General features: G+C 29.9%; 2 protein-coding genes across 2 annotated transcripts; both read right to left on the bottom strand.

Moving 5' to 3' along the window:
- Positions 1-786: 786 nt before the first annotated feature.
- On the bottom strand, positions 787-3029 carry LOC132933226 (uncharacterized). Its single transcript, XM_060999538.1, has 6 exons — positions 2973-3029; positions 2441-2801; positions 2145-2275; positions 1826-2079; positions 1580-1750; positions 787-871 (listed from the first exon to the last, which is right to left on the bottom strand). The coding sequence occupies exons 1-6, from the start codon at positions 3027-3029 to the stop codon at positions 787-789; spliced, it is 1059 nt and encodes a 352-aa protein (XP_060855521.1).
- A 17496-nt stretch (positions 3030-20525) lies between these two features.
- On the bottom strand, positions 20526-21011 carry LOC132934623 (uncharacterized). Its single transcript, XM_061000952.1, has one exon. It carries the CDS (start codon positions 21009-21011, stop codon positions 20526-20528), a length of 486 nt encoding a protein of 161 aa, XP_060856935.1.
- Between the last annotated feature and the right edge of the window lie 2815 nt (positions 21012-23826).

Below are 23826 nucleotides of genomic sequence, written 5' to 3'. Positions count from 1 at the left end.
AAAAATACATATGCACAATTTTTTTTTATAAGCATTTAAAGTTCAAATTTTTACAACATTTATCAAATTTATAATTTATTAATTATTTTGTGGCTAAGGATTGAAAATTTAAAACAAGGCTCTACGTAAATAGGTTATATATAAATTACTTTATTCACAATAATATCATCAAATATACTTGGAAAAATCATAGGCTGACTGACCGTTTTCGCTCAGAATCGTTTTTCTTATACAATGATATTATATCATTGAATTCAAATTTAACACCATCCATTACAGTGACCTACTTGTAACCTAATGTACAGCAGAGCAACATCCACTTATCCACCTTTTTTTAATTTTATTCAAATTTTTTTACCAATATCTATATAGTTATATTGACAGTCCTAAGTCTGAAAATATTGATTTTGCGAAAAAATCCTTAGACGTAATTATTACTTATGAATAAAAAATATTTAGGTAGGCATACATTCAAAATTATACCCATGCCGCAATTTACGTATGTACAAAATATACCCGGGCCGCAATTTGCATAAAAAATAAAGAATTCGACGCAATTTACAGCGACCCCTCATACGTATAGGTACGAACCGTTACTTTATATTTTAAAACCAGTTTGGAGTTTCCTGGTTGAATTTGAAGGGCTGGGTACAAAACTTTGAAAGTTCGCCCTGGTCGAATAACTTACTTGCAAACTCTGAGAATGGACTTGCAAACTTCTAATGAGAGAAGAGAGGGTTATTTTCGGGTATAAAACCCAGAATTTCTTAGCTTATCGTCATCAGTTCAAGCAACAGCAGTTCCAAGAGTAGCCAGCAGCAGAACAGTCTTCTTCGTCAAAACAACAGCCAGCCAGCAGTTAACCAAACATCTTCAACAGCCAGTCAAAAGATTGTCAAAACAACTCTAACAAATAGACCAGCCATCATACTTAGAAAAAGTACCTCAATTTCTACAAGCTATGTAAGTACTATTTTTTTTTTTTTTTATTGTTATTTATTAAATTTAACATCATACTTCTTTTGGCTGGAACCCGATTGAGCACAGTTTACCTTTTTCATTACCCAATTGAGCATAGATACAATTAAACAATAGAAATCCAAAATATAACACGATTGAGCATAGAAATAAGTACAATGTTGCCGTTCCACACATCAAAATAAAAATTTAAAAAAATTGAAATATTTACAGGAATTATTTTATAATAATCATCAAGCTATTATTAATTAGTGTATAAAAATATAAAATGAAATTATTTTACAAATATATACAATATACATAGTTTATGTCCAATACAGATTAGTCTTAAAGTTAATAATAAAATAATAATTACATAATATAATAAACAATATTAAAGTTCATTTGTTTTATAAATATATAATATAATTCATATCCTATACAGATTAGTCTTAAAGTTAATTTATATATTTGATTTGAATATTTGTATTATGTGTCAACGTTTTAAAGTGGTATCCCTAAATACTTGTTTCCCACTTTTAATAAATATTTTAGTAAATCTTTAGAACATTTATTTCTTAAATATTCATCGTAAGCCATTATAGTTGCATTAATTTTTTGCATTTCAATAAAACTCATACTTTTATAACTGTCGGTTTCAATTGACCGAATTTTTGTCATCGTTTCAGCTTGCGTTTCTTGTAAAACCATAATTACCAAGTGTATGTGTGGGTGAGACTTATAAAATTGTGAATTGTAAGTTCTATGAAAACTTTCAACAGCGTTGGTTGTCCTAAAAAAAACATTTCATAGAAATTAAATTAACATTTTTTTTATATTTAATATAATTAGATTTTGGATGATCTACCTTGGATCAAACATAGGTTCTTTAGCCCATATATTTGGGGGAAATGGAGATTCATCATCTATATAATTATTGAAAACATAATCGCTAAATTCTGAGCAGACTTTATCATTTGGGCAGACACTCATGAGTTCGACGAATGCATCGGCTACTTCATGATTAGGTAAAAAAGCTAACCCAAAAAAACTCTTAAGCCAATTTCCTAGTTCGTCGTTTTCTTTTTTATAGGCTATTCTGAGAATAGAATCGCTGTTTATCTATAATAATAATTAAGAATACAATTAATGTATAATTCTTTGATTTGAAATTATTTTGAACTTACTTTTCGCCACCATGATTGTCCTAAATGAAATCGACAAGCTATTAATTGTACATTTTCAAAAACTTCATACGCGGCTTGGTGGGCTGCCTTTTCAAAGTCAACGTGTAATTTTTTTAATATGAACTGACTTCCTGTATATTCAACACATAAGTTTTGTAGGAATATCCACATTTTTTTATATGTATCTTTTGATTTTTTAAATAAAAAAAAATAAACCAACGGCAAATAATAGCCATTTTTATATCCATGAATAGTATATAGTTGTTCAAAATATTTGGGTGCGTAATTAAATGTACCATCGGCGAAAAAATCAATACAATCATGCTTAATCATAAATAGTAGGTTGAAATCAGAAGTAATGCATACAAAACTATTGTCTTCGGGAATATGTATGAATGGTTGTCCACAAAACTTAAGATCATCTTGAGTTTTCATTAAATTCAACTGTAAAAAAACGTCTTCCGGTGACTTAGGCAATTTGGGAAGTACTTTTCGTCGTCTATCGTACATAGCTTTACGAACCGTTTTTAAATCTTTATGAACAATTGAAGATTGTTTATTTAAAAGTTCACTTCTAATCAACTTTAAAGGTTGAGTTGATAGTGACTCTTCAGTCTTCAGCACGTCTTTTACAATTTTCACGTAATACTTGCCTTTCTAATTTATTAGGTGAATTTCCTTTATGTTATGTTGTCCACTTGATTTAATAACGATATTTTTATCTGGTCCAGAATAAATCATAGCTGTACAATTATTTTTTGTGCATCGCCATTTTAATAACTCGCCTTTTTTAATCGATCCAATAAATCTGTACTTAAAAGTACCAACATTGGCTAATTCTTTTCCTCTCTCGGATAAAATAACTTTTATTTCACTATTGTCCATCGCGTTCTACATATATAAAAAAAGTTATCTAAAATAAAACTGTGTAACGTACTAACGCTTAACGACGAACGACCACTAACCACTAACGCCTGATAGTATTGAGTCTAAGTTACTTATATTTTGGCAATACAAAAGCCCACTTCTATATGACTATATATTATATAGATAACAAATAATATCCAATCTTACAGTCGTACAGATAATCTTAATTGGCGTAATCGACAATGCATGAGTGTACCTATTTCGACGATTATGTCGATCCTAATTTCCTACACGACTCGTATATTATTTATCGATTATACTCGTGCCGCTTTTAAAAGATGGGAAACCACGATTGAAAATAATCACCATTCTATGTTAAATACCTCCCATACGACTAGTAAAGCACAAAGATTGACAAATATTCCCACCGGCTTTATATATAGGTACTAGTATTTCAAAATACGAGTGTAGCCTAGCTGGTTGTAGTTGGACAGAAAAATTGGCAACGTTGCATTCATTTGACTGTGCTCAATCGGGTTGTTAAAAAATATGGATCGTGCTCAATCGGGTTGTTTCAAAATAGGGACCGTGCTCAATCGTGTTTCACCGCATCTTTTTTTAAAAAAAAAAAAATTAAAAAAATAAAATAGAATAATAACAATTTATTGTTGTAATGATAATACAGTTTTATAATATTACTATGGGTATTGAGTGTTTAGACTTAAAGATTTTTTTTTCATAGATTATTTAAAATAAAAACATTAAAATAGAAGTAGCTGAAAGACGGTTTCTCAACTCTCACTTTTAGTCACTACTATAATATAAGCTATTTTCTTTTTTTTGTTAAGTTATGATCAAGTAACAATAATACGTTATAATTACGCCATGTCCACAGTATAGAAGAAAACGATGTACCATACTATCATAGATTTACATAGATAAGATAGAACATCGGGCTTATCATCCATCAATAATATTGATAATTATTACCTAACCTCAAAAATCTTTAATAGTCAATCTCTTTCATGATAATAACTATATATGCCGTTATCTAGTAGTTGTTGTACGATACCTTGTTTTTATCAATGTTAAAATACTATAGCTGATTATAAATATTTGTTATAGATAACGTGATTGTTATATTACACGTGTAATATTATTTTACGTAAAATGTTTTAATATAAAAAAGTTTTTTTATTATATTAAAATATTCAATAATGTTTAATGACTGTATAAAATATATCCTAAAACGTATATTATATACATATATAAATTTAAATTATTTTTTCTATAATGTTTTTTTTATTACTTTTACGCTAAGATTATTCGAAAGCCGCTGTCACACGTAGTTGCTTTCGTGACAACGTAATGTTACCGTACAAACTCTACGATAGTTACAATCGCCCTATCTACTATTAACTAACATATAAACTATCACGTTTTTTATATTATCGTGTGACGTAGCTTCACTAGCAACTAAAAGTTTATTTTTTTATGATATAAATGTTATATTGTCTAATTTTTAAAGTTTTTTTATTTAGCTTTGAATAATATAATTAGTTATTATTATATATACGTATATATATACATTCGTTGTTTTATAAATAATCGCTTTAATAATTAGATTTATAGAATATTTTATATTTTATACTAATGTATTTAGGCAAAAATTACAGATAATGAATGTTTGGCATTCATATGATTTTTGTAGTGAACAAATTCAATATTATGGAGAACTGATTGTAACCTTAACGAAGATGATTGATGAAAATAAGATTAAAGAAAGATATGAATATAAAGATCTCAAAAAAAAAATTAAAAACCTGAAATTCATTATTTATTTAAGTAGAACAAACTCTAACCCAAATTTTTCTTATATAAAAGATTTAAACGCAAAATTAGTTTTATTAAGAGAAGAAAAAATGGATATATGTAAAAAATATAGTGATTTATATGTTACAAATTTTCGTAAACGAGAACACTGTTTCAGTAAAAGGTTAGATTTTATTACAACAGCAGAATCTAAGCGCGAAAGATTTAGATCAGGTTAAAATTTTTTTTTTTTAAATTTGTTATGAATAATTAGTAATAATATTATAAGTTTATTTTTATGTATATAGGTATTCAATGTAATTTTCTTTTTTTATAGTTTATAATATAGTATTGTTTTTTTTTTCTTTTACGTTATTATTAAATTATTCGTTAATTTCTGCAAACTTAATATAATCATTGAAAACTATGATTTATACACGATCTACCATCATAGTTAATTTTTATTTTGATATAAATGCTTATATTATACTTGGTTTCATAAAATAATATAAGCATTTATATGTGAACTAACCTAATAAAGAAACATTTATATAAATATATATATATATATATATATAGGTCAGTCAGAGTGATTAATCACTACGTCAGAAAAATCGTAAGAGCTGATGAGGCCTGTAACAATGAACAAATATATGAATGCGTACACAAACTTTCGAAACTACCGATGACTATAGAACTTTTAGAAGCCACTGGAATTGGTCTAGTGGTCAACAAATTAAGAAGTAGAGGTGAAGTCGTAGGGAAATTAGCAGAAAGAGTAGTCCTTACTTGGAAATATGTTGTAAAATCAGAGATATTATTATTTTCCCAAGGAGAACCATAGTTTTTAAGTGTTAGTAAATTATGATTAACACAATTTTTTCTTATATAAAAGAGTTAAATATAAAATAAAATAATAAATTATTATTATTATTGTACGTTATTTTATTTCTATTCAATTTTTCTAGAATAAAAAAAAAAAAAAAAAAAAAACAAAAAAAAAAAATGGAGTCGTCACTCATCTGGGCAAAAATCAACTCCATATTACAACAACGTAACGAAAACACCCTCGGCATGGATGCAATCAAAGTCACTTTCAGAAAAAACTTGAGAGATATAAATATAAAGATTCTGAAAGCGAGATTGAAAACGACAAGAGCAATATTAGAAGAAGAAAAACAAATGATGATAAATGATTATAAAAATTCAAATTATACAGCGTTTCTTTGTGAAAAAAATATACAGAAAGGTCTTAGTGAGTTATATGAACAATTAGACAAATATTGATAATATTCAGTTTTTCAAAAAATAAAATTTGTTTTTACAAATAAATTATTTTGTTATTATTTATTATTTTATATTATAAAAATATATCGAATGATATTGTAATAAATTATAAAATATATCATTCCTGTGTATATAATATCTGTTGAAGGATAATAAATGTTTTATATCATCAATTCTGGATAAGTTTGATAATCGTTCAAATAAAACTAATGCAATAAAAATGTTAGGAAAAGTGGTTTAGATTTAAAAAAACGTATCAATTAACAGTTAGTTTTGAAATTCTATGTAATTTTCAGAATCATGAACTCAGAAATAAACGTAGTTAAAAGCAGAATTCTAGAAGTAGAACAGCAGGTGCGTGACAATAAACGCTATTGTATCGGGAAACGGAAAGCATTTCAAAAAGTATTTATAAAAATTAATGATTGTATTAAGAAAAAAACAGTTTTTAAAAATAAATTGATAAATGAACATAATAGTTTCGAAAAATATTCAAGTGAATGTAAAGCAGATCTTCAGTGCCGGTTAACAGAACTAAACAATCGGTTAAGAGAATTAGAATCTGAGTAATTTCTTATTATATTAACCAATTCTTTTTTTCTTTGTAATAATTTAGAATTAATACTTTTATTATATTTTGAAAACAATATTCCGAATTGCTTGCATAAGATTTAAAAAAAAGAAGTTGATGTTATAATAAATTTACAATCTTATGATTGCTTTTACCTATGTTTTTTTTATTTAATCTATTTTTCAGTTTCATAATGAAAAGAAAAACGGTTACAAAACACGAGCGGATGTCATCTTCTGATGAAGGTTTATTTGAAATCGAGAGATTTAAGAAATGTTCAAAAACATTTTTGATTAAGAATACTTTAAATTTTATAGACTACACGCTTTTTTTTAACTATGTTAGAGATAAATTTATTTTAAAGTTAAAAGAATCATGTTTACAATCATCTATAAAATTTAATTTACATGTGGATAGCGTATACGAAAGAATACTCACTCAAGAAGTTCGGGACATAGCTTTCAAAACTTCTAATACACTTGCATGTAATTCATCCGATTTCAATAAATTACTAAATGGAATGTTCAATAAATAATTATCTGAACAAGACCAGTTTTTAGCGAAAAGATCTGGGTGGTCCCTTAAAACTATAGATGTATTACAATTGAGAATTAATACAGTGAATCCTCTCAGAGGATGAACGTATCTAGATCTACCTGAATATATAAAAGATAAAAGAGCAATTATAAATGTAAAAAATAACGATGCTAAATGTTTTAAATATTCAATACTATCTAAGTTTGATAATCGATCGAATAAAACTTATTTGAATAAGAAATATTTTAAAATGTTAGAAACAAAAAGTATTTTAAATGTATTGATTTTCCAACACATGAAACTGTTCAGTTAATACTATATGAAATAAAATTGGCGAAATATTTTACTATAATCATTGATTCAACTATAGATATAAATAAGAATGATCAATTTTCTCTGAGCTTAAGGTTTGTTGACCAAGAAGGAAAGATAAGAGAGCATTTCATTTGTTTTGAAGAATTACTAGGTGCCTCTGCTAATAATTATTTTAATATTTTAAATAAATGTATTGAAAAGTATGATTTGGATTTTTCCAAGTGCCGTGGCCAGGCTTATGATGGAGCAAGTACAATGTCTGGTCAATTTAGTGGCTTACAATCAAGAGTAAAAGAGTTAAATCCTCTTGCATTGTATATCCATTGCTGCGCTCATAATTTAAATTTGGTTTTAATTGATTCCATTAGATCTTCCGTTGTTGCAGTTTCATTTTTTGGCACATTAGAAACTTTATATACATTTCTTACCAGCAGTTTACCTAGACTTCATATTTTAAAAGAGGAACAAGCAAAGCAAGTAGAAGGTGTAATTTTATCATTAAAAAAATTATCTGATACAAGATGGGCTAGTCATAAGCGAGCAGTAGATTCAGTGTATAATAGTTTACCTGCTATTGTCAAAACACTAAAACAAATAAGCAAAGGCAAAATATCCAACACAAAATCAAAAACAGTTTCAGAGGCACAAGGTTTGCTTTTTCATATTATGAAACTTAAATTTAGTTTTATGTTACTTATGTGGAAAAATATATTAGGAAAAGCTTATATATTATCTAATTATTTACAAAATACATCAATTGATTTAACAACTGCCTTTAATATGATCACATCTTGTTCTGAAAATATTAAATCGATGAGAACAACTGAACATTTTTTAGAAACTCAAAAAAATTCAATTGCGTTGTGTGAAAAATTTGATGGTGCCACAAAGTTTGATGAACAACGAAACAAAAAAACGAAAAAAATTTTCGATGAAATTGGTATAGAGGATGATTTAAATAAATCAGCTGATCAAAGTTTTAAAATTAATACTTACTTTGTAATTTTAGATTCATTTATAAATGTTTTAAATCACAGGTTTGAAGATTTTTCAAATATTGTTCAGCAATTTGAATGTCTTGATCCAAGGAAGTATTTTTTTGAAAATCAATTATTCAACTTAAAAAACTCTCTGAAACTTACAAAATTGATATTGATCAAGATGATCTCATCTTAGAATATGAATCATTTACCTCTGTTTACTATCATTTAAATAAAGACTGTGAAGATATTTCTACAAATGATGTTTTGAAATTTATGATAACTAACTATATGATATCATCGTACCCAAATTTATCTACTTTATATAAAATTTTTTATACACTGCCTGTGAGTAGTGCTACGGCTGAAAGAAGTTTCAGTCGTCTCAAATTAATTAAGACGTTTCTTCGCTCTACTATTGCTGAAGAAAAATTGTCAAATCTTGCAATACTTAGTATTGAAAAATGTACAGCTGAAAAAATTAATTTCAATAGAGTCATTGAAACTTTTGCAGAGATGAAAAAAAGAAGGAAACTATTATAATTTTAATAATGAAATAAACACACATACAGTACCGATAAATGAATTTTTTTGTTTTATTACCCAGTACACAAGTATAGATTTTTAATCTAGTTTTAATAAGTGGCCCCTTGAAATGTCCTGACCTACAGTCTCCAAACTCTGGATCCGCCCCTGGATACCAATTGTTATTTATGCGAACTTCGAATGTATTTCAACTCCTAAAAAACCTGATGAATTCATTCAGAGTTGTAAAAAAAAAAAAACATATATTACAAATTCACATGAAATTATGAGTTATGGGTTTTATGTAAAAGTCGACTATGATATTATACCAAAAGAGTTAGTAAAACAGTTGAAGATTCCTAGAAAGGTGGTTATTTATAGAGGTGAAAATGCAGCAAAAACATTTATGGAAAATATGATTGATATCGGAAATAATATCAAAACAATTTACGAAACTGCTACACCAATGGGTAAATTAACTGAAAAAGAAGAAAAACATTTTCAAAGAATTAAAAGAAGTGGGTTTAACCACGTAGGCCACTTTCGACGAAGGCAATTGTTTGAAATTTTCGCGTCGCTTCGCGTTCGCGTTGAATTCGCTCACGTAGGCCGCCGCGTTACGAACAGAAAAAAACAAATAAAAAATACTATTATGTTTTAAAAACCAACCATAATCATCAACTTCTTCATTGAAAATTTGATTTACTATATCATTTGTTGATAGTACTGTTCCGTCTTTAATGGCATATTCATAATCACTCTCATTGTCTTCTGAATCCACAAAATTAATCAAATCCTCTTCAATATGTGGTGCTTCAGCTTCACATTCATTATTCATATTTACAATTTTACTTAACTTAACTGTTGAAGTATACAGATATACAGAAGCTAAAGGTAAATAAAAATAAGATCGGATATTTGTAATAATATAATAATTTGTATATTTATATGAATTACTATAGTGCTCTGAGGCGTAATATAAAGCAACGACTAATCGTCCTACAGGCTACTACATAGAACGAATATGCTATAGAAATAAAAAATGCCTATTCAGCGTCTGCTGTACTACAGTATGAATAATTTGCTTATAATCTACATAATACAGGATGTGTTGTTTACATTCAACACTTCCCCTTAAACAATATACCCTAACTTCGAATTAATATATCTAATTCCCAACATTCTTTGCTTACTTAATATTTGGAATCAAATTTTAAGTAGTATAGATCGTGTTAATCAAGCTTTACAAAACAAAAGCTTATCGTTGGAAAAAGCTTCCAATTTGCTACTCGGGCTTAAAAATGGTTTGCAGGAAATACGTGACACAACCATGGAAGACAATTTTACAAATGCTACAAAAGTTGCAGAAGAGTTACAAATATCGACAACTTTAAAGGAGAAGAAGAACAAAACAGAACATAACTTTTGAATTACTATTATAGACTCAATAGATATTCTTCTTACTCAGATGACATGGCGGTATGAAAAAATTATGGAAATTTCAAACGATTTTGAATTTCTTTCCGGTCATTCATTAACCAATATGAATTCACACGATTTGCAAAAAGCAGCTGCTGATCGAGGATTAAAATATAATGAAGATATAAATACTGCGGAAATAGTTAAAGAAATTAAAGATTTTAAACATGCAACTTTATCAATTTTTCCAAGTATTGAATCAGTTACGTTTTTGGATTTATTACAAATGATTCACGATTATAAGCTTAAAGAATCGTATCCAAATATTGAAATTGTTATAAGGATTTTTCTCTCAATGCCCGTTACTACAACAGCTTCATGTGAAAGGAGTTTCAGCAAACTTAAATTGATAAAAAAATACTTAAGATCTACAATGGCTCAAGAGAGATTATCAAGCATGGCCATACTTTCAATAGAAACAGAAATCGCTAGTAAATTGGATTACGAAGAAGTTATTGACAAATTTGCCGACACAAAAGCAAAATATCGTTATAAATAATAATTATTTTATTTTTATTATTATTAATTATTATTTTGAAATACCTTATAAATAAATTTGTAAAATTCGAATTGATTTGTTTCCTATAATATAAGGTTGAGAATTATAAACTTGTGGCTAAAAATATTATTTCTTATTTCGCTCGAAACCTAATTAAAAATTTACTGATTTTCCTAATCTTATTATTTTATTGAAAAATATTAAAAACTGTGAGTGTGTCAACCCCCCCCCCCCCGCCCAGGGGGGCGCATTGCTAAAGTTCTGCCTCAGGATAAAAAATGGCTCGGTACGGCTCTGTTATTAATATTCAGTCCATTTTTAGTCACCCACCTAGTTCGACGAGTACGGCGAATTGTTATAAATATATTTTACGATTTTAAAATATTTGATTCTGTTTTTTTTTTTTTGAATATTTTAAGATTTCGTTATTTCGATATTAATAACCGGTATTAATTTTTTTCGATTTTGTTTTCAATTTTGAATACCGGTATTGTATTTTTGAGGTTTCGATTTCAATATTAATAACCGGTATTGATTTTTTTCGATTTTGTTTTCAATTTTGAATACCGGTATTGTATTTTTGAGGTTTCGATTTCGATTATGATTTCGATATTGGTCTTTTAACAGTTTTAACTGGTATTTAAAACCGATTTCAAAACCGATTTCAAGCCCTGAAATAACGCGTAGTGTTCGACGCCTCAGCTGGGAATTATCGCGGACCGTCATTAAATAATTGTTTATTACCTGGGCCAAAATTGCAACAAGATATTGTCGACATTCGCTCGCGATTTCGAGTATACCGTCATGCCTTTACGGCAGATATTGTAAAAATGTATCGAAAAATTTCTGTACTTCCTACTTATCGAAAATACCAACACATATTATGGCGAGAGTCTCCCCATGATCGATTGTGTGACTACGAGTACACTGTAACATACGGGGTAAATTGCCCGCTGTTTCTCGCATTGCGCGTGTTAAAATTAATCGTGGACGACGATTGCGATGAATTTGCCTCCGTACGCGCGGCATTGACACACCAAACATACGTGGACGATATTTGTGTTGGTGCGGATACAGAACAGGAAGCGCTTGAACTCCAGTCAAATTTAATTACAGTTTTGAAAAGGTCGGGTTTAGAGTTAAAGAAGTGGTCAGCAAATACCTCATCAGTTTTAAACGCGATTCCGGCTGATAATCGCGGCTCGGGACCGTTCCCATTTGACATGGTCGATGGGTACAGCACAAAAATGAGGAGCGTTTAAATACGGGAATCCACCGCTCATAGTGCGCATGCGCACTATGGTATCGTCCGCATAACTATAATAACTGATAACTCAGTGATAACTGATAATGTGATTGTTGGAATTATAAACAAAACACCCTATATAATGTAGTGTATAAGTAATATATTCACACTGTAGTTCATCAGACGCTGACTATACATTTTTATATACTACAGCATATTATATGTCCTGCGTAGTGTAGCCGGGTATACATAGTTAGTCGTTGATTTATATTACGCCTCGTAACACTATTGTACATCGTATCATTATACTTATTATTATATTATATATATCCGATTATATTATTATTTACCTTTTAACTTCTGTATATCTGTGTACTTCAACAGGTTATGGGCCCAGAGTAAGGTCTTTATAATAAAGTCGTGAATAATTAGTAAAATAATAATTGATTAACGAATTGCGTGTTTTTTGTGTACAGACAGTGTACAGCAATAATAATTCGCGAAGTAAGTGCAGTGTAGTGTGCGTGCGTTTCTTAGTGTGCAGATAGTGTACATCTACGTTTTGTTTAAATATGGAAAACGAACAATATAAAATCAACAAACTCAAAGATGCATCAAATTGGGACATGTGGAAATTTCAAATTAAGGTTATCATGAATGCAGCTGAAATATTCGATGTAGTAACAGGAAAATCAAAGAAACCAATTTTAGCAAAAATCGGTAATGAAACTGAAGATGAAGCGAGAAAAAGGCATAGTGTTGATTTTTCAATATGGAAAAGGGCAGATAATAAGGCTCAAAAATGTATCGTCACTTCGCTAGATGAACAACCTCTACAATACATTATGAACTGTGACACAGCAAATGGTATGTGGAACAAATTACTTAGTGTGTACGAACAAATGTCGGACACAGGCATAACAATAGTACAACAAAAATTCTATCGTTATACAATGGATCCTAAGGACAATATAGCCGGTCATATTTCGAAACTAGAAAATCTAAGTAGACAACTAAAACAATTGGGAGAACCTATCTCAGAATCAATGTTGATTACAAAAATTTTGATGACATTACCTGATAGCTATAGGCACTTCTACAGTGCATGGGACTCAATGAATAGTACAAATAGAACGCTAGAACAGTTAACCACTCGATTGATGGTGGAAGAAACACGACAAGTGCAAGGACAGGAGGTCCGTAACGATGGTGCTGAAAGTATTGCTTTGACTGCAAACAAAGGCAAGTATATTAAAAGTCAAAAATACGGGAACAAAAATGATAATACAAAACCAGGAAAATGCAACCACTGTAAAAAACCAGGACACTGGAAAAGGGACTGCAGGATATTCAAAAGGGAACAAGAAGAAAAGAAATCAACTTCCGGTTTGGCGCTTATTGGTGTACAAAGAAAAATTGAAGAAATCGACGACTCAGACAAATGGTATGTGGACTCAGGTGCGAGCGACCACATGACAAATCGGAAAGAGTGGTTCGTCGATTATAAAAATTTTGATGTGCATTCGCCTGTACGTATTGGAGATGGTAAGCACATTATGGCAGTCGGAAAAGGTAACATAAATATTCATACTTATGTTAACAATAAGTGGATAAAAGGCTACTTAAAAAATGTTTTATATGTACCTGATATAAAAGTAAATTTATTTTCTTATGGGGCATGCCTTGATAAAGGAATTACAATGGTGACAGACAGTAAAGGTTGTACATTTAAAATGGATAATCGTGTAATTGCAGTCGGTGTTCGTGAGAATAAATTGTTTTCAATGCTAATCAAAACAGATATTTCACAGGAAATTGGACACTGTGCTAACGTTGCAGTTAAGAAATTAACATTAGAACACTGGCACAAAATACTATGTCATCAGAATGTCAAACATGTTCGTGAGTATTTAAAACACAATCAAATACAATTTACAGATATACAAGGACAGTTATTCTGTGAACCATGCATCTATGGCAAACAGCATAAGGAGACGTTCACTCAGAGCGAAACAATAACTATTGAACCAGGGCAAATAATACACAGCGACGTATGTGGACCCATGGAAGAGAATTCATTAGGAGGTAAAAGATATTTCATTATTTTTAAAGATGATTATTCTAAATATACTTATGTTTATTTTATGAAACATAAATCTGAGGTTAAAGAAAAACTTAATTGTTTTCTGAGTATGGTTAAAACTCAAACTAAAAATGTTATTAAAACTATTAGAAGTGACTGTGGATTAGAATATAAGAATTCTGAAGTTCAATCAATTCTAAATATTTTTGGAATAAAGCATGAAACAAGTGTACCTTATACTCCTGAACAAAATGGAAGAGCTGAACGTTCAATGAGGACTATTTGTGAGGCAGCCAGAACAATGATATATGCCAAGAATTTTCCAAAATCACTGTGGGCAGAAGCAGTCAATACAGTAGTGTTCTCATTCAATTATACTGGTAATTCAGGGAAAGTATGTAAAACTCCATATGAGTTATGGTTTGATAAACTTCCTAAAATAGAAAAGTTTGTAGAATTTGGAATAAATGCATATAGTTTAGTTCCAAAACAACGACGAAAGAAGTGGGATGCAAAAAGTCGAAAAGGATACTTTGTTGGATATTCAGAAACTTCAAAAGGGTATCGTATTTGGTATAAAGAAAATAACGAGGTGTCACTTAGTAGAGACGTTATTTTCAAGGATGAAAGTGTTGTAAATGACCAACGTGTAGAATGTTCTAATAATTTAAATGATAGTAATAACATTGATGTTCTTAGCTTACACAAAGACGGCTCTTTAGAACACAGCAATACATCAGAAGGAGATGAAGTCATGGAAAATAAATTTGGGTCAATAAGTGTAGATGACAATGAAAAACAAGAACATGAACAAGAAAATGGATCAAATGTCAACGTGTACAACTTGCGAGACAGAAGTAATATTAAGAAACCATTACGTTATGATAATTCAGCCTTTTTCGTAGTCGAATCCGATCCAGTGAATTTCAAGGAAGCTGTGGAGTCACAAAATTCAGAAAAATGGATAGAAGCCATGAACAATGAAATGGAATCTCTTGAACAAAACGGAACATGGTCGCTCGTAAGTTTACCTAAGGACAGAACTATTGTAAATTGTGGTTGGGTGTATAAAACAAAATATAATGTTCATGGACATGTTGATCGATACAAGGCTAGGCTAGTAGCAAAAGGGTATAGTCAAATGTTCGGTATTGATTTTAATGAAACCTTTAGTCCTGTAGTAAAGTTCGATTCAATTCGGTCTATATTAGCTATATCAGCAGCAGAACAATTACAACTTCGACAATTTGACGTTCAAACAGCCTTTCTATATGGAGATTTGGACGAAGAAATTTACATGAGACAACCAGAAGGGTTCAACGATGGTACCGAAATGGTGTGCAGACTTCAACGCAGTTTATATGGCCTAAAGCAGTCACCACGATGTTGGAACATAAAGTTCAAAACATTTCTTCTTAACTTTAATCTATTAGAAACAAAAGCAGATCCCTGTGTTTTTGTTAATAGAGAAAATAACAAAGTATTAATCGTCGCTATATTTGTTGATGATGGTCTAGTTGCAGCTACATCGAGTCAAGATGTACATGCATTAATTGAATATTTGAGACAACATTTAAATATTACCGAAGGAGAATTGAATCAATTTTTAGGTACAGAAATTGAGCGAAAATCTGATGGATCAATTGTAATGCACCAAGGGTTGTATTGTAAAAGAGTATTGGAGAAGTTCAATATGACTGAAGCAAAATCAGTTCAAATACCAGCAGACCCTCAACATTCATTAGATGACAAGCAACAAAATACTAATTTAACTAGTAAAGTCCCATATCGTGAAGCAGTCGGAAGCTTATTATATCTCAGTCAGATTACAAGACCGGACATAACTTTTTCAGTAAATCTAGTTAGTAGATACATCGAGGATCCAAAGGAACAACACTGGACAGCAGTGAAACGAATTTTAAAATATTTAAAGGGAACTATTAATTTTGGATTGGTATTTAGTTCTAGACAAAAACTCATGTTAAAAGGATACAGTGATGCTGACTATGCAGGTGACTTGGATACAAGAAGATCAACATCAGGGTCAGTATTTACATTAGGATCTGGAAGTATAGCATGGAGTTCACGTCGTCAACAGTGTGTTAGCCTTAGCACAACTGAATCAGAGTACATAGCTTTAAGTCAAGCAGTACAAGAATTAACTTGGTTAAAATTGTTTTTAGGTGAATTGCTGGACCAGCCAAAAACGGTGCCAACAATGTATGGAGACAATCAAAGTGCGATTAAACTCGTAAAAAATCCAGAGTTTCATAGAAGAACGAAGCACATAGATGTTCGCTACCACTATATAAGAGAAAAGTTCAATGAGGGATTGTTTTCATTGGAGTACATATCCAGCAAGGAGCAGATTGCGGACATTATGACAAAACCAACTCCACGAACGCGGTTCAATGAGCTAAGGGAGATGTTAGGAGTTATAAATATTGATGTATAAGGGTATATTGTTTAAGGGAAAGTGTTGGAATTATAAACAAAACACCCTATATAATGTAGTGTATAAGTAATATATTCACACTGTAGTTCATCAGACGCTGACTATACATTTTTATATACTACAGCATATTATATGTCCTGCGTAGTGTAGCCGGGTATACATAGTTAGTCGTTGATTTATATTACGCCTCGTAACACTATTGTACATCGTATCATTATACTTATTATTATATTATATATATCCGATTATATTATTATTTACCTTTTAACTTCTGTATATCTGTGTACTTCAACAGTGATATTGAACTTAAATAAAATTATTAATATTGCAATTTGCGAATTTAGTATATTTTAAGTTTTAACTGAGTTATACTGATACAATTTGGTACATTTAGTCTATGGTAGGTACAACATTTTTTAATAATATAGAATAGTTTTAGTCAATAGTAATATTAATAAAAACAATAATCACAATGTATAAATTTAAAATATGGCAAAATATAATTTGCAACATTTAGTCAATGGTAGGTACAACATTTTTTAATAATAATAGAATAGTTTTAGTCAATAGTAATATAAATAAAAACAATAATCACAATGTATAAATTTAAAATATGGCAAAATATAATTTAATAATAATAATAATAAACACAAATAATATATAAGAAATGTTATTTAAAAATATGAATGTTCATTATCTTGTTCTTTTAAAACCATACGTTTTTTATGTAGTAACGTATCGTTTAGATCTCTAATTTCGTCTGATGTTGGTCGTGTTATAGTATTTGTTGCCTTAAATCTTTTATTTTTGGTTGAGAAGAATGATTTTTGTTGTGTGATTTTTTTATTAGCAGGTTCTTTTTGGTCCGTTTTGTATGGAATAACTTCATTTTCATTTGATGCAACATTAATAAATGCAGTTAAGATGTCTAATTTTTGCATCGCAACTTTAAGATGTTCAGGATTATTAACACCTTGAATTAGGTTACTTAAATTTATTGCTTTGTCCTTAAATCTGGCATGAAGTATTGAAGTGTTCTGTGAGCTCTCACTTCTTTGTATACTTTTTATGTGTACTTCCATTTCTTTGCCTATGTTTGATGTTTGACAATCTGTTTCAGGTGTTAATTCTACAATTGATGTATTCGTGGAAGTTGTATCCATAGCTATAACATGAATATTTGAAATGTGTAATATTCTTGTGATTATGGTTTTATAATAAGTTCAACTAACTAACTAACCTTGTTTGTTTTTTTGCATGAACAGACATTTTTTTAGATTTTGGATTTTCTTGAGGGTGTAATATACTCGGGAGCTTGGTACCTACTATCGTAGTTCCAATAGTAGATAAGTGGCTCCCAAGATATTATAGTTGCAGGTCGCAGACAATTTGTTTGATGTTGTAGTCGTGGTTGATAATAAATAAAAGACAGTTGTTGTTTTATTGTGAATTTTATTATATTGTTGATAATTTTTCTAAGTCCAAAATATGCTCGTACAGAGTGGCATGAAGGTGCTTGCACTAATGGGTGGTAGTACACGTCTGAAAACAGGCCGATTCGGGCTCCCTTTTATATTAAGTTCCCTGTACCCCTTGCCTATAGATACTGTATCTCGGCTCACGGATGTGGTTTGTGTGAACATCGTTCCAGCCCACGCCTTTTATGACTTCCAGTATAATTCTGTGTATTCAATTTGAGATAATCATTAATATTTTTTATATTGGATATCGTCACGTACAGCGTACAGCGTTGTAATCAAAATAATCATATATACTCTGTTCAAAATAAGACCGGACCTCGGCGGCCGAGTTGTGCGCATGGGCGTGGCTTATTTCTGCGGCTCGGCCTGACACGTGATCTATGGTGGGGGAGGTGCCTGACCGTCGCGAACGAAAACGGGTCGCCGCCGAGGTCCGGTCTTATTTTGAACAGAGTATAGTATATATTTTTATATTTGAATATCTGTCGTATACAGAGCAATTTATGGTTCAGTGAGTTCCTAATATCTACCGTTTCTTACCCAAGACATTAAAATGTAATATACAGAAAGAACCCTTAACTTCGTTTCTATTATCCGATTTATGCCGAATTACAGTATCTAAATTATAGTATAGTAGAATTATGTACCTGTGTAATTTGTTTTATTGTTAAGTAGTAACTTGCTTACTACATCTCCCCCTTTAAAAGTTGATTTTTATCGTCTAAATGAGAAAAATTAACTCAAACTTCCTCCATTAGTTCAAGCACTTTCCTATGATTACAAATTTTACATATATCAATTATTACATTACATTCAATTATTACATGTTTACATTTTATGTTTTACATTAATACATCATTATAATTATATGGTACATTTCACCATATTAATTATTATTGATAGAATACAGATTTTGATTCACAATATTACAGTATATATTTTGCTTATTATCTAGGTTAGTATCTTATGTGATTAACAATATATTCTTTTTTGTGTTTTTTGTTTACATCAATAATCTTATCTTAGTGTTAATATAATATGTGTAATAATATTTTAATATAACATGAATTCTTAAAATCTATTACAAAATATTTTTTTTTTCGTGCAATATATATATATATGATAAAATAGTGGTGTTTACTATATTTTATTTTTCCATTACCATGTTAATTATATTTTAAATAAGTTAGATTAATATATTTCTTATTCCATCACCATGTTAATTACGCCAATACATGCTAATATGTTCCTAACTTTCTTTTTTTTTTTTTCATTCTACGTTTACGTTTGCTTCTATATATAAATTTCCAATAATCGCTATATTATTATATTTTATGCCTAGTTAATATTACTATCCCTATACTGTAATCAGATTATACCTTTTTACTACAGGCCCAGACCACCAATAAACTATTGTATTCAAGTTTTATTACATGATCAAGACTAGTATTAAATCGATTTTATTCTATTCTATTTTCGTAATGATTTCATCTTGCTAATTGAACCCGTGTCGCCAGAGTGTGCTGCAAATCAAAGCATCCTCCCGCGACACTGGCTAAACTAATAAGATTTTGTAATTTCTTATTGTGAGTTATTATGGCCATTTGGTCCCTTGGTGATCCCGTTAAAAAAATCTGCTATTCACACGATTTTTCCAACCAATCACCAAACGATCAAATTCCAACATTTTCCCTTAAGGGTTTCTTACTATATTTAACATAAAAGTAGTATCAATATAATATAACATATTAAATAATATATTATAATATATAAATATATATAGGTAGTATAATAATAATATATAGGTACATACTACATATATTTATTATTATTTATTATCTCACCCTCTAACTCATCTGAACTAGCTTCAGAGTTAGCATATAATATATTTGGTGAATACAGAGTGTTTAAGCTTTTTTGATGTGTTATAGATTATAGCTCTGGAGAAATCGGCGTTCTCAATTTTGCTGGTATATAATCTGTCCAATCTTCACCTACGTCACATTCTTTTTCAGAAGTATGGACAAACAACTATTGAAAAACCTTGATGGTTTATAATAAACAATTTATTAGGTATACAAATGTATTAATCCAATTAAAAAAGCAGATAGGTATTTACAAATTTAACTAACATTGGTATTATTTTCTTGGCAATCAAATTCTATAATGTTTTCATCCATACACTATAATTGAAATCCAATAACAATATTTGTATTAATAATAATTTATGAACCAATTAAAATATTAATCACTTACATCACTGTCAGTTTTCTCATAATCTTGTACAAGCATTTCATGTCTGGATGTATTTGAATCTTTAATTCTGTCACTGTCGAATGCTGATACTGTACCACTAAAAGCTAGAGGGTTTAAAGATCTTAGTTGTTCTTCCATAGGGGATAATTGGCCGAGTGCTTTTAATGGAATAGGAGGTCCTCCTCCTGTTACACAGGGTTTTGATTTAACATCTCGCAACTTAATTTTTACATTTTTTTTTAAATTGTCATATTTAAATTTTAAACATTTTGGACTACGATATCCATTTAGGCTTTTGCAATTAAATTTATTTGATAATGCTTCCCATGTCTTATTCTTTAGGTTTGCTGTTACGGCATCTGTTTTTTTGTTTTCCAAAATATGTTTTTGATTAGCCACCAGGTCGACAAGGAGTTGCAGTTCGCTGTCGATAAAATTTGTGGAGCGTTCATGTTTGGTTTTTAATAAACTCATAGTTATTTAATTGTACTCAAAACTAACAAATACAAAACGACAACATTGAACATGCAAAATAAATAGAAAACTGTTTTATATTTTTAAAAGTGAAAAGCTGAAAACGTCAAGAAAATGATAATAATTTGTCAGATAATGACATAATGTGGCGTTAAATAAATATATCATGATAACAGATAACAATTCATTGATAGATGTTAGAAACATGTTCATATTACTGATTTGACTAACATCAATTAATGCAGTTTGATAGTTAATCTTCAGTTTGTTATACCCTAGAATAGTTAATAATAGTATAAATATAATTGATAAAATCATTATATTTTTAATCTGCAGTTAGTTTTTATCTGAGACTAGTTAACTAGACATTTAACAGGTGATTGATAAAACGGCCCTAATAATATTTTATACTTCAGTACCTATCAATGTATTATATATAATTATAATAGTATACACATTTGCCTATACATGTATTTCTCCTATTCAACCATTATTCACATTATTTTCTCAACCATTTAGTAAAATCAATATTTCATTGGATAATGTAAAAAAATATATTTCTTTATTCCAACCAAGCAAGCCACCAACCAAGCAGTGTAGGTGCAAATCTTCTAGATTATGATTTAGTTCAAACGGAACTAGAAATATTATTTAGTATGTTACAAGAAGATAGAACATTACCATTTCATTTTTTAATGAAAAAAGCAGAAGAAGTTTAGTTGAGCTTGAATGAATATTGGAGGAGGAAGATTTATTTTATCGGTGTTGATTACGGCGGCATTATCAGTGGGCTGTTCGTTCGTGCTGTCCATTGGTTCATTTTCGGTGGTGGGAGATATCGGTGCATATCGGTTTTCTGTGATGAATATGTTTGAGTCTACTTTTTTGTGTGAAGGAGATTTGGTAAGCGGTGATCTGAGTCGTTTATTTGAGTCTACTGTTTGCCAGATATCGTCGCTGTCGGAAAAGTCATCTGGTGACTTATTGCTAGTTTCTGGTATTTTAGCTTTAACGAGAATTAATGGTTAGGTTGGAGGGTGGAGGTGGTTTGTTGATATGGTTTGTGGCAGCGGTCTTAGTTTTGGACGATAAACTCATTACGAAAACTGATAAGGTGAGAGGTGTCGGGTGGCCTTGGGCCGGTAACGACCGCGAGCGGTCGGCGGTCGTTTAATTAGGTAATACGGCTGTTGTGTGTGTCTCGGTAATTACGGGCTGAGATAACGGGAGAATAATATCATAATATTATCTGTATCGAAGAAGACTAGTCTTTACGATATCGAAGCTATAAAGGCGTACTAAACGTTAACATGCGTGTTGCTCGGACGGGAGTCGAACACGAACTGAATATAGTAAATATATAACAGTGAACAGTGTTATAAATTTTGTTATTGAAAATATTTTATTCTAATACACTTATCAAGATATGATAAAAATATATATATGCATAAGAATTAAGTGATAGTAAAATGAAGATCATAATAAAATATTTAATATGTTGTAATATTGTGTAAAATTTGTCTACTGACTATTATGCATGTAACCTGCAGGTGGCAGGTAGGTGTCAAGCGAAAAGATAACATTTTTTTTTTGAGTTGGCAAATTATGAATCAAAAAATTATTTATCCGGTCAAAAAGTTTAAAAATATAATACGTAAGTTTTTATTATAGCTAAAATATTAACGATACATATTACATAGGCATCATGGTTATTTTTTATAAGCATTTAAAGTTAAAATTTCGTCAAAACCATAGTTAATTAATTTGTTGTTCAAAACTTATAAAATATTAAATTTGTATAATAGCTAAGGCTAGACAATTTAATACAAGAAGTTCATACTTTTATCGAAAAAATTACAGATAATTTTAGAAAAATTGGTATGCAAATACAATGTTTTTTCAAAAATTAATTAATTCTGGTAAGACGTATATGGAATTTACGTTGTTATACCTACTATACTTAAAAAAAAATAAAAATAAACAAATCAGTTGCGACCATTACGTATCTAAACAAGTGTTCAAGCATCCCTTTCATAATTACAAACAGGGTTGGGCAATTATAGAAATTATATTAAGATATTTTATATCTATTATAGTTCTATAATAATTCAAATATTTAAAAAAAAAATAACCGATTGAAAATAAATAAAATACTGTCTTTGGTATAAGCAGTCTCTGATAGGAGTTGGTCATTATCACAAATATATCCCCTATCCCAAGTAAATTGTAATGACCATCGTGAGAAAAGTTTGAGATCCGTGGGCGGTGACAAATGTTAAACAGGTGGGAGAAAATTCGGTCCATTGCGTGTTGCTATTCGTTAAAATCCTCACTCCTCAGGCAGCTTCTAGACTCGTTCGAAGACTGCCTTTGTGCTTTTTCTCAACACCATCGTCTTCCGACCATCATTATTTTGCGAGCACTCAGATTTACCGTGTAACACAAAACAGAGATTTTCTACCAAATTTTGTCTTCGTGTAGCAAATTTTTTAGCAAATCTTAAAACTAAAATAATTAGCCTGAATCGGCCTGTTTTCAGACGTGTACTACCACCCATTAGTGCAAGCACCTTCATGCCACTCTGTACGAGCATATTTTGGACTTAGAAAAATTATCAACAATATAATAAAATTCACAATAAAACAACAACTGTCTTTTATTTATTATCAACCACGACTACAACATCAAACAAATTGTCTGCGACCTGCAACTATAATATCTTGGGAGCCACTTATCTACTATTGGAACTACGATAGTAGGTACCAAGCTCCCGAGTATATTACACCCTCAAGAAAATCCAAAATCTAAAAAAATG

Source organism: Metopolophium dirhodum, chromosome 1, assembly GCF_019925205.1.
Source record: "Metopolophium dirhodum isolate CAU chromosome 1, ASM1992520v1, whole genome shotgun sequence".
Taxonomy (NCBI): domain Eukaryota; kingdom Metazoa; phylum Arthropoda; class Insecta; order Hemiptera; family Aphididae; genus Metopolophium; species Metopolophium dirhodum.
This window is presented reverse-complemented; position numbering and strand designations above follow the sequence as displayed.

Excerpts from the sequence above, each read along its gene's own strand:
- LOC132933226 (XM_060999538.1), bottom strand. The coding sequence starts at position 3,029 with ATGGACAATAGTGAAATAAAAGTTATTTTATCCGAGAGAGGAAAAGAA. Across the intron at positions 2,080-2,144 it reads GACAATCATGGTGGCGAAAA|ATAAACAGCGATTCTATTCT; the intron begins GTAAGTTCAAAA and ends TTATTATTATAG. Across the intron at positions 1,751-1,825 it reads GAACCTATGTTTGATCCAAG|GACAACCAACGCTGTTGAAA; the intron begins GTAGATCATCCA and ends TGTTTTTTTTAG.
- LOC132934623 (XM_061000952.1), bottom strand. The coding sequence starts at position 21,011 with ATGAGTTTATTAAAAACCAAACATGAACGCTCCACAAATTTTATCGAC.